Source organism: Mesoplodon bidens (genome assembly GCF_964165515.1).
Source record: "Mesoplodon bidens genome assembly, chromosome: 19".
Lineage (NCBI taxonomy): Eukaryota > Metazoa > Chordata > Mammalia > Artiodactyla > Ziphiidae > Mesoplodon > Mesoplodon bidens.
This window is the reverse complement of record NC_138179.1, coordinates 6334799-6350766: the sequence shown is the minus strand read 5'-3', so window position 1 is coordinate 6350766 and position 15968 is coordinate 6334799. Positions and strand designations below refer to the sequence as shown.

At 37.4% G+C, this 15968-nt stretch overlaps 1 protein-coding gene across 3 annotated transcripts in view; it reads right to left on the bottom strand.

The window, feature by feature from the left end:
* The window catches only part of VMP1 (vacuole membrane protein 1), a 131970-nt gene that overhangs the window by 96118 nt on the left and 19884 nt on the right, over positions 1-15968 (bottom strand). For all 3 annotated transcript variants that reach the window (XM_081220407.1, XM_081220409.1, XM_081220408.1), the window contains exons 2-5: positions 9272-9373; positions 7232-7367; positions 5763-5853; positions 4452-4562 (exon numbers count right to left, since the gene is read on the bottom strand). In XM_081220407.1, coding sequence (XP_081076533.1) covers positions 4452-4562; positions 5763-5853; positions 7232-7367; positions 9272-9347 — 414 coding nt within the window. In that variant the 5' untranslated portion in view covers positions 9348-9373. The remainder of the gene's footprint in view (positions 1-4451; positions 4563-5762; positions 5854-7231; positions 7368-9271; positions 9374-15968) is intronic.

Sequence of the window (15968 nt, the reverse complement as noted above, 5' to 3'; positions counted from 1 at the left end):
AAACTGTATTTGCAGACAACATGATTATCTATATAGAAAATCCTAAAGAATTGACAACGAAGTCCTGAAACTATTAAGTGATTACAGCAAGGTTATGGAATACAAGGTAAATACACAAAAGTCAATTGCTTTCCTATATATCACCAATTAACATACACGATCCACAAATCATGCCCCTAGGTATTTACCCAAATGAGTTGAATTCTTATATACCCCCCAAAACTTGCACATGAATGTTTACAGCATCTTTATTCCTAATTGTCATAACTTGGAAACAACAATGATATCCTTCAATAAATGAATGGATAAACAAACTGTGGTGGTACATCCAGAAAATGGAATATTATTCAGCAATAAAAGAAATGAGGTATCAAGCCATGAAGACACAGAAGAACTTTATTTATTTATTTTTAAAACATCTTTATTGGAGTATAATTGCTTTACAATGGTGTGTTAGCTTCTGCTTTATAACAAAGTGAATCAGTTATACATATACATATGTTCCCATATCTCTTCCCTCTTGCATCTCCCTCCCTCCCACCCTCCCTATCCCACCCCTCTAGGTGGTCACAAACCACCGAGCTGATCTCCCAGTGCTATGTGGCTGCTTCCCACTAGCTATCTATTTTACGTTTGGTAGTGTATATATGTCCATGCCACTCTCTCACTTTGTCACAGCTTACCCTTCCCCCTCCCCATATGCTGAAGTCCATTCTCTAGTAGGTCTGTGTCTTTATTCCTGTCTTACCCCTAGGCTCTTCATGACATTTTTTTTTCTTAGATTCCATATATATGTGTTAGCATACGGTATTTGTCTTTCTCTTTCTGACTCACTTCACTCTGTATGACCACAGAGGAACTTTAAAACCATATTGCTAAGTGAAAGAAGCCAGGCAGAAAAAGACACATACTGCATAATCCCAACTATATGACATTCTGGACAAAGCCAAAACTTATACAGATAGTAAAAGATCAGTGGTTTCTAAGGGTTTGTGGATAGGGGGAAGGAGAAGGGTAGGAACAAACAGGTGTAGCACAGGGTATTTTTAGGGAAGTGAAACTATTCTGTGACACTGTAATGGAGAATGCATAACATTAAGCCCTTGTCAAAACCCACAGAACTATAAAACACAGAGTGAACTCTAGTGTAAACAGTGGGCTTTAGTTAGTAATGTATCAGTATTGGTTCCTCAGTTGTAACAAATGTACCACAGTAAAGCAAGATAATAGGGGAAATAACACTAATTAATCATTAGACTTGTGAAAAATATAAGATTAATAATACTAATAATAGGGGAAACTATCATTATGTTGTACACCTGAAAGTAATATAATGTTATATGTCAATTATACCTCAGGTTAAAAAAAAAATAGGGAAATGCTCTGTGTGTGTGTCTGTGTATGTGTAAAGGTATATGGGAACTCTATCCTTTCTGCTCAATTTTTGTATAAACCTAAAACTGGTCTGAAAAATAAAGCCTATTAGTTAAAAAGAGAAAGGAAAAGAAAGTGTTCTTAGTCCTTTACAAATTTCCTTTCCATCCAACCACTGGCACCAGCAACCCACTGGGATCAGGTGAAGATCTCATCTACCTTGCAACATAATTACAAATCCCTTTAAATTTCTCTTTTCAGAAGTTACACTATGTACTGAATGAACAAGTGACCACATGACAGGTTTCTATTCAGTTAATGGTATCAACATCTTCTCATTTAAGTCAAAAACCAACAGTAATCTTTGGCTCCTTCTTCCTCCACACTAAACAAATAAAATTTCCCTAAGATTTGCCCTGTTTCATCCAGTGCCACTGCCACTCCAACCACTCTCTTGAAATATTAAGGGTTTATGTCGCCTTTTGCCTTCATTCTGCTTAGTTTCTCTGCATATTCTTTTTTTAGTAAATACCTCTTCCTCTCCATACTTCTTGCTACCTCCATGGAAGCCTGTGTCCTCAGAAGGATTACCATTAACTGACCATTTTCTCTTCCACCTTCAATCTATCACCCACACTATAGCCAGAATTATATATTCATAAAACACAGATCTGGTTATTTTGCTTCTATTTAATTTTAGGGCATTTAAAATAATTCTAATCGCTACGCACAAACAGAAATCAAATTAACCTAATGCTGAAAAACATGGCCTGATCCACGCTGGACCCCAGTTTATTATTAGTAATGATAATCCCACAATGTTTTTATATGGCTTTTATGTATAATGCAACACAGCTTCAGATGTTCCTTGATTTTATCTCCACACTTGCTTAACTAGTATAATACATATGGCCCTGAGTATAATGAGAGAGTGATACTTTCCTTCAAATAGCTCTTGAAGGGCTTTCCTGGTGGCGCAGTGGTTGGGAGTCCGCCTGCCGAGGCAGGGGACATGGGTTCGTGCCCCGATCCAGGAGGATCCCACATGCCGCGGAGCGGCTGGGCCCGTGAGCCATGGCCGCTGAGCCTGTGAGTCCGGAGCCTGTGCTCCGCAACGGGAGAGGCCACGACAGTGAGAGGCCCGCGTACCGCAAAAAAAAAAAAAAATAGCTCTTGAAGAATTCCTTCTAAACTTGTGAAAAATCTAACTACATTCCTTTAAACCTGCACTCTGATCAAGGGCAGAAATAACTACTTAGTTTATGGAAGCAAAGACTTGACTTTTGCCTCAAATGAATTTTGTAATAAATTCTTATTTATATGTTTTAAATTCTCTGCTGCATACATGGATCAATGGAATTAAAATAATAATGTTTTCACATCAACACATTTTATAAAGGTTTCTCAAGGATATAAAAAGAAACAGGAAACATGAAACTTCCATGTTTCAAATTTCTTTATTCTTACTTATTATGGGAATTATAAGGTTCATTAGAATTCAGCAGAATCTGCTCTCTGGGTTGCTTTTCAAATACTTCCAAATAAATCAAATGCTACAAATGAGTTCTTTAGTCTGGTTTTCCTAAGGAATCTAAGAGGACAGGTCTAGAAAAGAACAGAAAGGTAACCTGTAACCTGTAATTCCTTTTTTTCCCTCTGCCTCAACCTCTAGTATAGCAGTATACTTCTAGAATGTAGTTTTTTTTTTTTTTTTTTTTTTGCGGTACGCGGGCCTCTCACTGTTGTGGCCTCTCCCGTTGCGGAGCACAGGCTCCGGACGCGCAGGCTCAGCGGCCATGGCTCACGGGCCCAGCCACTCCGCGGCACGTGGTATCTTCCCGGACCGGGGCACGAACCCGTGTCCCCTGCATCGGCAGGCGGACTCTCAACCACTGCGCCACCAGGGAAGCCCTAGAATGTGGTTATTAAAGAAACACTGATATGGCTTACTTATCTAGGATTTATGTTTCTATCTGGGATAAAATCAGCAAGCAATCATGAATGGAATTCTAAAATTCCATGTTTTAAAGTCCCATAAACTTACAGAAGTTATGTATTATAGATTAATTCTTAAATTATTCTTCAGACCATTAATTCAGCAGCCTTCTGAATAATCATTTCTTAATATTTATCATACCTGCTTCAGAAATGACTTCACTGAAGCACAGAGATTGGAAGTGTTTGCACTGTTGAACTATATTCAGGATCAGTACAGCTGTGACAACTTTTCACCTGTTTTCTCCATCAAGATCAAGCTGTCTTCAAATATGAAATTGTTTTCAATATATTATTCAGAGACAGGAATAGAGTGAAACAAGAGAGGCATCCAGGGCACAAAATTTAATGAGACATTCACTCATCAACCCCACATTCACATGACCCTAAAAGTGCCAGTGTAAATTCTGTGCCCTAGATGTCTTGCTTGTCACCCCCTAGTCCTAGCCCTGCCATTATTTCAGTATATTTGCAAATATCCAAAAGAAAACCTATCTTTTATCTCTCTCATTTCAACTAAGTAAAAAAAAATTTTTTTCAGGAGGGGTACATTTTATACTTTGATTTAAAAGAGTTTGAGAAAGCATTAGCTGTATGCATGTAATACTTCTTTAACTGCACTCAGTAAGATTACCAAAATAACTATCCAGTATGTACATGGTGTTTGAGGACGTAAGGGAAGATACCATTTCTCATTTGCAGATTAACAGAGAAAATAACTGACCAAATTAATTCTAAGTCTTACATGGAATTCTGTACAATTAAATAAATTCAACTACTACAAAGACAATTGCATAAGCAAGAGAACCATTAGTCCAAAATCTGGAAGGAAAAAACATTTCCTGGCTGCATTAATATAAGTAAACAATATCATTTGCCTAAGGGTTCTTCCTCCCTTCTCTTTTTAAATTCTCAACCCAAAAGGAAAAACAAAACAGAATTCCAAATCACTGCCTTGAGGATCAGAATACATATAAAACACAAAGGTAATTAAGTAAAAATCCTAGAAGTTTAACTTCTATAGTAAAAGCACCAATTAAAACATAATCTCTTTCAATCTTGCTTACTAAAATTATTCTTACCAGATAAAGCAGAAAGGTGTGCAGCCCTGTTCCAAGTCCAACAGAAGACAAAATTCCTAAGCCTATCCAGTAGGCATACAAAAGAAACTGTTTCTCTATACGTTGCACATACTGAAAAACAAAAGGGATGAGGTGAAAACAAAATCAGAATTCTTAAGCAGAAATATGGTATTTATCAACTATAATAAAAATAAAACAAACCAACTAATTTTCCAATAGGAAGAAAGTATTAAGATTAAAAGCTCCTTGCAGAGTCCAAATTCCTCTAATATGTGGTAGCAGAGATGGCAAAAAAAATCATGTAACTACAATAAAGCTCCTTTCTACATTTTAAAAGTCCTGTTATTACAATGACATTTATACAATAAATGAAAATTATTGATAACTATGAGAATAAAAATTTAAAGGTACTTAAAAGTTATAAAAATTTTGTTTAAGAAAGCGTGATAGGGACTTCCCTGGTGGCGCAGTGGTTAAGAATCCGCCTGCCAATGCAGGGGATACGGGTTCGAGCCCTGATCCGGGAGGATCCCACCTGCCGCGGAGCAACTAAGCCCGTGAGCCACAACTACTGCATTTATAAGTATAAAAACTTCTCTGATTAGAGGTAAACTGCTGCTCCTCCCCATTTTTAATGCCATTTGTTGTTCTAATTTTACAGGCAATATATGTTTATTACAGACAACTAGAAACACATAAAAGCGTAAAGTAAAAAACAATTACCCATAATCTCCACCCCCCCAGAGATAATCACCATCAGCATTTTGATGCATTTAGAGGTAAACTGCTCTAAAATATGAAATGATACCATTTTAGAACTATTTCCTAATAGAATACATTAACGTTTTGCAATTTTATCAAAAGTTATTAACAAAATGTCCTATTTTCCCTTCATTTATGCTGTACAGATGATAGGCAAGTGAACTTCCCCCGACTTTATACATATAAAACCTAACCTTCAATCTAGGATGAGGATATCAGCTTGGATGGATCACAGGAGTGTGTTATAAAAAATATGAAGACTTTGGTAGTGATTAAAGGATTCATGCTGCTTTGACTAAACACTGTTAGGAAAGTTACATTTAAATCCTTAAAGGTAAAAAGGAATGATATATATCCAATATAAATGCTGAGCAGCCATGAACTACCACAAGAATATTTTTAATATTTGGCCTTAAAAGTAAGACATTAAGATAACAGTTATGAGATAAATTTTTTAAAAAATCAATGAAATCCACAAAAGCTCCATTTTGAAACTGTTTGGGATTAGGGAAGGTATAAGAATAGAAACAGAGGTACTGAACCTCTTACCTGTTGATGTGCTCCTTCAACATAATACATAGCTATAAGCACAGCAAGCAGCAGTAAAAAAGACACCACAACGCTTTGACGATGCCATAATCTTAAAAACAAATTTAAAAAAAATGAAATATGTCACAGTCTCATTTTCAGGATTCATCACTCTCAAAACATTTCTTACTGAAGGAATTAGATTACTTAGCTCAGCTTTAGAAGTTGTTCTTGCTGGATTGAGCTCTTTTGTTCTTAAACGCTATGGTCTCTTGGGGTACAGAAGGGGGTCAAGACCAGATACTTGGGTATAGAATCGAATTTCTTATTAGAAACCCCATTGTAGGGGCTTCCCTGGTGGCGCAGTGGTTAAGAATCCGCCTGCCAGTGTGGGGAACATGGGTTCGAGCCCTGGTTCAGAAGGATCCCACATGCCACGGAGCAACTAAGCCCGTGCGCCACAACTACTGAAGCCCCCGCACCTAGAGCCCGTGCTCCGCAACAAGAGAAGCCACCACGATGAGAGGCCCACGCACGGCAGCGAAGAGTGGCTGCCACTTGCCGCAACTAAAGAAAGCCTGCGCAGCAGTGAGGACCCAATGCAGCCATAAATAAACAAACAAACAAACAAACATAAACAACTTTATAAAAAAAAAGAAAAAGAAATTCCATCATAGCCTTTCCCATATCCCATAACTAATCTTTTATATACACCCCAACTTCTAATTGGGACAGGCATTATGATATAATGGAAAGGGCACTGGCCTTTTGTCGGAGGACTTGGATCAGAGTCCCTTAAGTACTGTACTTTGAGTAAGACACTCAACCAATCTGATTCTGTTTCTTGTTTTTAAAATCATGATGATCGTATACTTATTTTACCTTCTTCATGGAATTGCTATAAGGATCAAATGAACTTAAAAAGTGTTACAAAATGCTTTATAAACTGTAAGCACATAAAAAGGTAAGATATTATTACAGATAACTTGGAAAAGTAAACCAGAAAATGATTAAGGCAAGTAAAAGTTCAACTTGTTCTTTATGATATCAGAAACAGGGCTTACAAGCACTAAATTTAAAGATAGAACACAATTTCCATGGCAGAGTCCTTTTTTATTGGCTCAAACTATCAGTAGTGCCACGTATCCTGAACCTTGACCTACTAAAGAATCAGTGTACTTAATGTACACAGGCCTGATTTCTCCTGAAGGTAAAGCCAGAAGAAAAAACTTCTTGTTTTCAGTGCTCTCCTCTGCATAAAAGGTTCAACATGAGACAATGGTCAACTGTAACAATCCAGTGAACAAATAGCAACAAGTTTCCCTAATCTATTTTTCTTCAAACTACACATAAAAAGGAAAATAAGTATGTTCCTATAACATTCTAAATTTAATTAATCCATTTTGATAGAGCAGGTGGCAGGGAGACTGTTGAAGATTTCTGAAATTAGTAAATATGGTTTATATAAAAGGAAACGGAAGACTCTTTACCTTGAGGTCCATTCCTTCAAGATTACTAGGAGTTCCAGAGAAAAATACTGCAAGGTAACGAGTGGCTGTCTCCACAGGACAATATTCTGCCTTTCTTCCCGATCCCTCCTCTTCTTTTCATTCACTGAAGAGGGATCTGAAAAACATTAGTGTAGAAGTTAAAACAGGATGCTCACTTTTTCCAGTCACTTTCAAAATTCACCTACCTTCCCATCCCACATTTGAAGGACTGCATATAAACCTCAAAAAACAATCTGGTTCCCATTGTGACAAGTCTAGGCTATGTCCTGCTGTTCTACTCTTACCATTATTTTTGGAATTATTTTATTGTCAGGACACAAGTTTCTTTTCTTATACGTTACTGGAATGCTAAGTTAGCCCACTTTCTATGAAGGGCAATTTAGCACCATATCATAGGACAATGTGGTTTAGAGCTCAAAACGTGAAGGCAAGCTACTTGGTTCCAAATCCTGGCACTGTCGTCTACTAGTCATGTGATCTTGGGCAAGTTAATTAACCTTTCTATGCCTCAGTTTTCTCTTCTCTAAAATGAAGATAAAAATAGTACTTATTTTTTAGTGTCTTGTAAAGATTAAATGAGTTAATACATGTATGTATACGTGCAATTAAGGTTAGTTATTATTGGTAATAATAGTAACTCTCTCAGCATCATCTCTCGAAATTATACATGCATATACCCTGTCACCTAATAATTCCATTTCTAAGAATGATTAGCTGTAAGGAGAAATGACTTTTGTACAAGTTTACTCAATACAGTGTTATTGGTTCTAGCAAAAGGTTATAAACAAATGTAACCAACAGAGAAAAGAGGAGCTATTAAAATACGATAGACTTGAACAGTGGAATACGAAGCATCCGTAACAAAGAATACGTTCTTCACGTTCAATCTCTAGGAAATATTAAGTAAGAAACCCCAAACAACACACACCATGGTACAGAAGAGAAAGTGTGTCATTCTAACATTAAGTTTAAATTCCAAAGGGGTGGGCAGTAGTGGAAGAATACATAAATGTATGTGCTTGTTGAAAGAAAGGAAAGAAAAAATAACATGCAAAAGCTCCTAATGGGATGAGACTATGATACATGCAATGTCTATTTCCGAATCCTGAAAACTCCTGGTGAAACGGTGCAAAACTTACTGACAACCAAAGTAACCCAAAAGCCAGTAAGTGCTGCAAAATACGTTCTGCAAGGCAATGCAGTGATCAAAACAAACAAATGGAAACTGCTACTTCAGATAGCTTGCAATTCTTCCAATAGAAGAAAATTTCTATGATATAATATTACCATGCTGAAGTATTATTTGCAATGTGTTTGAGATGCCAAACGATTTAGAAGTTAAAAAGAAAACCATTACAATGAACAGAAAAGGAAAACCTTTCATTTTCTTTTAAACACGAAAAGGAAAGTTCCTACTTAAATCATCTATATAAGTAATAGCTGTAATTTTCAGGGTAAATGTGTGAGTAAGAGTCAAATATACTGAAATTTACCACAAATTCCTAGTTTGGTTAAAATATAAATTTATTTGTTTCAAACTAAAATTTAAAAATAAATCCACAACAATCACATTCTGACTTTTTGGATAATTATAAAATTAGGATTAGCATAATAAGTAAATTTATAATCTACTTCTAAAGTTACAAAATAGCGTGATAAAACTAAGTGCCAAACAAAGCCAAATAAATATTTACCACACCACAAGATTAAAAAATAATAATCTTGTACCTAGAACACTGCTGATGTGACTATGGCCAGGCTGCTTCTGCTATCACTGTGAAAAATCACCTCATAGGCCCTTATATACCCATAATCTAATTTACTATGAAGATGAAACAAAAGATAATCAAACTTTTACAAGATTTATAAGAATTTTATGTATCCTATATTATTATATAAGATATTATTTTGTTAACAAAAGATAATAAATATTAGATATAATATATTTCTAATTTATTCCAATGAAAAGGATATCATTTAAACCCACAGATCTTCTCCCTCCAAACCACCATACTTCACCTGTGAAGTTTCCATTATATTGTTCCTTGTTCATTGCTACACGTCTCTGGTCACAATTTTTTCCATTCTCTGCCATTTCATAGATCAATAACTCTTGAGGAGCTAATAAAACAAAATAAAATCCAGTGATATGTTACATACTTCTGCTTTGCATCTGTGGCTGAATGAAACTGAATACAGAAACAACATGGGAGTATCCCCACATGCTATCTCAATAATGTGTTTACACCTTAATTTTCTCTTTTATAATCAAGATTTAATAATTTGTATAGAAACTGTAGTAGAAGTATTAAAAATATAAAAGCCATGTTGCTGTAATCCTTTTCCAAACAGTTATCCCAGTGATTTTCCAGATTAAAATTTGGAGGCAATTTGTCCACAGAAGGATATAAAATACTAGCACCTTCAAGTACTGATAACCTATAAGGTCTAAAGTCTTTCTAATTCAAAACTGAATATCATACATACTATCTACACAAATTTTACCAATCTTTCAGTCCTTTTAGCATTACTTTAAAAAAATGATTATATTATCAAACATGTCAAAAATGCTGACACACAGATCCAAGATCAATTTTATTTAGGAAACAATTCTACTGAAAAAAAAAATGATATGGGCACAGAAGGTGAAAATTTTTAAAGTTTAAGATAAGTTAAATGTACTTTTTATAGCATGATTCATACTACAGTTATAGGTATGATATACATTTTTACGTTAAGTCCCTGTATTACAACATATAAATTGTGCTGACATAATTATTCTACATGAAAACACCAGATTACCTGTGCAGGTATCATTTTTTCAGGTGCTGGTAAAGCAAATCTTTCTACTCAAAAAGCGTATCACTTCAAATCTCAATGCTGAGTCCTCTGCATGTGCCATGAGTCCTGCTACTCTTATACTCAGCTGATTAGAATATGACATGGTCATGGGTTCAATCTTCCTATGGTTTGTTAGCTGGAGCTATTTTATCCCTTGACTAAAATTCTAACCATAATTTAGGCCTCATAAAGGAAAATAAGTGAAAGACTATAAAGACAGAACAGAGAGCATACATTCATCACTCCAACAGAAGGTTTCTTCTTTTAGACACAATCCATTTGTGGACACCTCTGTTTTGCTGCCTTCATTTCTCAATAAACAAATAAACATATTAGGAAATAAAGTATAGGTTTCCATTAGCACAGCTGGGTAGCCTGGCGCAGATGATTATAAGTCTAAAATCTGGATGTGCATACCAGATTTGCCACTAACTAGTTGTGTGACCTTAAGCAAGTCTCATTTTTTCTAGATCTTGATTCTCTGGATCTACAAAAGGAGGACAAAAATTCTCACTTTCACAGGATTAATGAGGATGAAAGAGTGTGTGTCTGGGCATGCAAGGGTGTGTATAACTATAAATGGCAATACATGGAAAGGGTAGGAGGTATCTGACGCAGTAAACCTAGAAACTGTCTATACTAGAGAAACTACTTCATAGCACATGCTACCGTATCAGTGATGTCAGTGCCTTTCATTCAACACTCATTATAGAAGTTCTGGGGTCAGTAATGGGCACTGAAGATATAAATGTGAGTAAGACAAGATCCTTCTCCTCCAGCAGGTCATAATCTGGTAGGGAAGCCAGATGAGCACAAGACTCCAATTATAATATAAAACAATGAAACAGATAAACAGCAAATAACTTAGTGGGAAGAAAACAGGTTTTAGAATCTAACAGAACTGGATTTAAACTCAAACTTCACAAGTATCTATTTTGGGCTTTGGCAAGTTTCTAAATCTCTCTAAATATCAGTTTCTTTAATTTGTAAAATAGAGATAACACGACACACAAAGGGTTACTCTGAGGATTAAATAACGTAATGTACGTAAAATACTAGTATATTTTCCCACCTTTTATAAGAACTCAATATATACTGGTTTATAATGATGATAAGGAGAAAGAAAGTACAGGAAAAAGTATGGGAGCTCAGAGGTCAATACATTCAGAGTAGTACTAGAAGATGAAATTTGACTCTGCAAATTTAAGTCAGAGTTCTGTGAAGATGTTTTCAAAAGACAAGCAATTACAAAAAAAGAAAGATGAAGATAAGTTGTGAAAATCTATAAGATCAAAGCATCACAATAAGTTCGCAAAATGTAAATCTATTCCACAAATCATGCTTCCTGGGTTTTTTTTTTTTTTTTAAGTTCTCTCTCTTTTTTTTTAAATATATTTATTTATTTTTGGCTGTGTTGGGTCTTCGTTTCTGTGCGAGGGCTTTCTCCAGTTGCAGCGAGCGGAGGCCACTCTTCATCGCGGTGCACGGGCCTCTCACTGTCACGGCCTCTCCCGTTGTGGAGCACAGGCTCCAGATGCGCAGGCTCAGTAGTTGTGGCTCACGGGCTTAGTTGCTCCGCGGCATGTGGGATCTTCCCAGACCAGGGCTCGAACCTGTGTCCCCTGCATTGGCAGGCAGATTCTTAACCACTGCGCCACCAGGGAAGCCCGCTTTCTGGTTTTATTAATAAAATTAATTGAATATATTTAAAATGGACCATATAATAAAGGAATTAAAGATTTTCCATCTTCCAATCATTCAACTTGAAGCCATACTTAACTTCTGTAAATACTTAAAACTGTGTGAACTCATATTCAGCCAAATTCTATAGGCAATTCATTTTAGAGATGAACAGCCCTTCACCTACATCACAATAAATAACACTTAATTAATTTGTGATGAAAAGATATAAGAAGGCACAAAAGAGCTTATGTGTTATGAAGAAAACACTCTAAAACCTTTCCCCTGCAAAACACTGATAATTGAGCTCACTGCCCCAGTTTTATACTCCTTCCCATAGTATCATCTTTAAGAGACAGAAAGAGGTTTTTTTTTTTTTTTTTGCGGTACATGGGCCTCTCACTGTCACGGCCTCTCCCGTTGCGGAGCACAGGCTCCAGATGCGCAGGCTCAGCGGCCATGGCTCACGGGCCCAGCTGCTCCGCAGCATGTGGGATCCTCCCGGACCGGGGCACGAACCCGTGTCCCCTGCATCGGCAGGCGGACTCTCAACCACTGCGCCACCAGGGAAGCCCTGACAGAAAGAGTTTTATCCAAAACAACTTGGGTCCATTTAAGTTCTTACTTAATAACAATGGTATTATGCAATTATTCAAAGATGTTTTTAAAGACATTTCAACAGGAATTTTTATTTGAGCAAATAATGTGTTCTTACACAATATGCTAAAAAAGAAAACAGTCTACAGACATTTCCTACTCAAAAAATTCTCTAGAAAAAAATAGTCTGGAATTTTGTTTTGTAAGAAATAGCATAGGAGGCTAAGTTATTTTCTTTTAATCCGTCTATTTCTTTAAAAACAAAATAAATTCACAGTTTAAAAAACAATTTTGGGGGGCTTCCCTGCAATGGTTAAGAATCTGCCTGCCAATGCAGGGGACATCGGTTCGATCCCTGGTCAGGGAAGATCCCACATGCCGTGGAGCAACTAAGCCCATGCACCACAACTATGGAGCCTGCACTCTAGAGCCCGTGAGCCACAACTACTGAGCCCATGTGCCACAACTACTGAAGCCCGTGCGCCTAGTGCCTGTGCTCTGCAACGAGAAGCCACCACAATGAGAAGCCCAAGCACCGCAACAAAGAGTAGCCCCCGCTCAATGCAACTAGAGAAAGCCTGCACGCAGCAACCAAGACCCAACACAGCCAAAAATAAAAATAAAATAAAATAGAGGAGGAACCAAGATGGCGGAGTAGAAGGACGTGCTCTCACTCCCTCTTGCGAGAACACCAAAAACACAACTAGCTGCTGGACAGTCATTGACAGGAAGACACTGGAACTCACCAAAAAAGATACCCCACATCCAAAGACAAAGGAGAAGCCACAATGAGACGGTTGGAGGGGCACAATCACAATAAAATCAAATCCCATAACTGCTGGGTGGGTGACTCACAGACTGGAGAACACTTATACCACAGAAGTCCACGCACTGGAGTAAAGGTTCTGAGCCCCACGTCAGGATTCCGAACCTGGGGGTCTGGTGATGGGAGGAGGAATTCCTAGAGAATCAGACTTTGAAGGCTAGAGGGATTTGATTGCAGGACTTTGACAGGACTGGGGGAAACAGAGACTCCACTCTTGGAGGGCACACACAAAGTAGTGTGTGCATCGGGACCCAGGGGAAGGAGTAGTGACCCCAGGGGTGACTGAACCAGACCTACCTGCTAGTGTTGGAGGGTCTCCTGAAGAGGCGGGGGGTGGCTGTGGCTCACTGTGGGGACAAGGACACTGGCAGCAGAAGTTCTGGGAAGTACTCCTTGGCAAGAGCCCTCCCAGAGTCTGTCATTAGCCCCACCAAAGAGCCCAGGTATGCTCCAATGTTGGGTTGCCTCAGGCCAAACAACCATCAGGGACGGAACCCAGCACCACCCATCAACAATCAAGCGGATTAAAGTTTTACTGAGCTCTGCCCACCAGAGCAACAGTCAGCTCTACCCACCACCAGTCCCTCCCATCAGGAAACTTCCACAAGCCTCTTAGATAGCCTCATCCACCAGAGGGCATACAGCAGAAGCAAGAAGAACTACAATCCTGCAGCCTGTGGAACAAAAACCACATTCACAGAAAGACAGACAAGATGAAAAGGCAGAGGACTATGTACCAGATGAAGGAACATGATAAAACCCCAGAAAAGCAACTAAATGAAGTGGAGATAGGCAACCTTCCAGAAAAAGAATTCAGAATAATGAGAGTGAAGATGATCCAGGACCTCAGAAAAAGAATGGAGGCAAAGATTGAGAAGATGAAACAAATGTTTAACAAAGATCTAGAAGAATTAAAGAACAAACAAACAGCGATGAACAATACAATAACTGAAATGAAAACTACACTAGAAGGAATCAATAGCAGGATAACTGAGGCAGAAGAACGCGTAAGTGATGAGGAAGACAGATGGTGGAATTCACTGCTGCGGAACACAATAGAGAAAAAAGAATGAAAAGAAATGAAGACAGCCTAAGAGACCTCTGGGACAACATTAAACACAAAAACACTCGCATTATAGGGGTCCCAGAAGGAGAGAAGGAGAGAAAGGACCCGAGAAAATACTTGATGAGATAATAGTCAAAAACTTCCCTAACATGGGAAAGGAAATAGCCACCCAAGTCCAGGAAGTGCAGAGAGTCCCATACAGGATAAACCCAAGGAGAAACACGCCGAGACACATAGTAATCAAATTGGCAAAAATTAAAGACAAAGAAAAATTACTGAAAGCAGCAAGGGAAAAATGAAAAATAACATACAATGGAACTCCCATAACGTTAACAGCTGATTTCTCAGCAGAAACTCTACAAGCCAGAAGGGAGTGGCATGATATACTTAAAGTGATGAAAGGGAAGAACCTACAACCAAGATTACTCTACCCAGCTAGGATCTCATTCAGATTCCATAGAGAAATCAAAAGCTTTACAGACAAGGAAAAGCTAAGAGAATTCAGCACCACCAAACCAGCTCTACAACAAATGCTACAGGAACGTCTCTAAGTGGGAAACACAAGAGAAGAAAAGAACCTACAAAAACAAACCCAAAACAATTAAGAAAATGGTCATAGGAATATACATATTGATAATTACCTTAAACGTGAATGGATTAAATGCTCCAACCTAAAGACACAGACTGGCTGAATGGATACAAAAACAAGACCCATATATATGCTGTCTACAAGAGACCCACTTCAGACCTAGGGACACATACAGACTGAAAGTGAGGGGATGGAAAAAAATATTCCATGCAAATGGAAATCAAAAGAAATCTGGAGTAGCTATACTCCTATCAGATAAAATAGACTTTAAAATAAAGAATGTTACAAGAGACAAGGAAGGACACTACATAATGATCAAGGGATCAATTCAAGAAGAAGATATAACAATTATAAATATATATGCACCCAACACAGGAGCACCTCAATACATAAGACATCTGCTAACAGCCATAAAAGAGGAAATCGACAGTAACACAATAATAGTGGGGGACTTTAACACCTCACTTACAACAATGGACAGATCATCCAAAATGAAAATAAACAAGGAAACAGAAGCTTTAAATGACACAACAGACCAGATAGATTTAATTGATATTTATAGGACATTCCATCCCAAAACAGCAGATTCCACTTTCTTCTCAAGTGCACATGGAACATTCTCCAGAAAAGATCACATCTTGGGTCACAAATCAAGCCTCAGTAAATTTAAGAAAACTGAAATCACATCAAGCATCTTTTCTGACCACAACACTATGAGATTAGAAATCAATTACAGGGAAAAAAACGTAAAAAACACAAACACATGGAGGCTAAACAATACTTTCCTAAATAACTAAGAGATAACTGAAGAAATCAAAGAGGAAGTCAAAAAATACTTAGAGACAAATGACAATGAAAACACGACGATCCAAAACCTATGGGATGCAGCAAAAGCAGTTCTAAGAGGGATGTTTATGGCTATACAAGCCTACCTCAAGAAACAAGAAAAATCTCAAATAAACAATCTAAACTTACACCTAAAGGAACCAGAGAAAGAAGAACAAACAAAACCCAAAGTTAGCAGAAGGAAAGAAATCATAAAGATCAGAGCATTAATAAATGAAATACAAACAAAGAAATCAATAGCAAAGATCAATAAAACTAAAAGCTGGTTCTT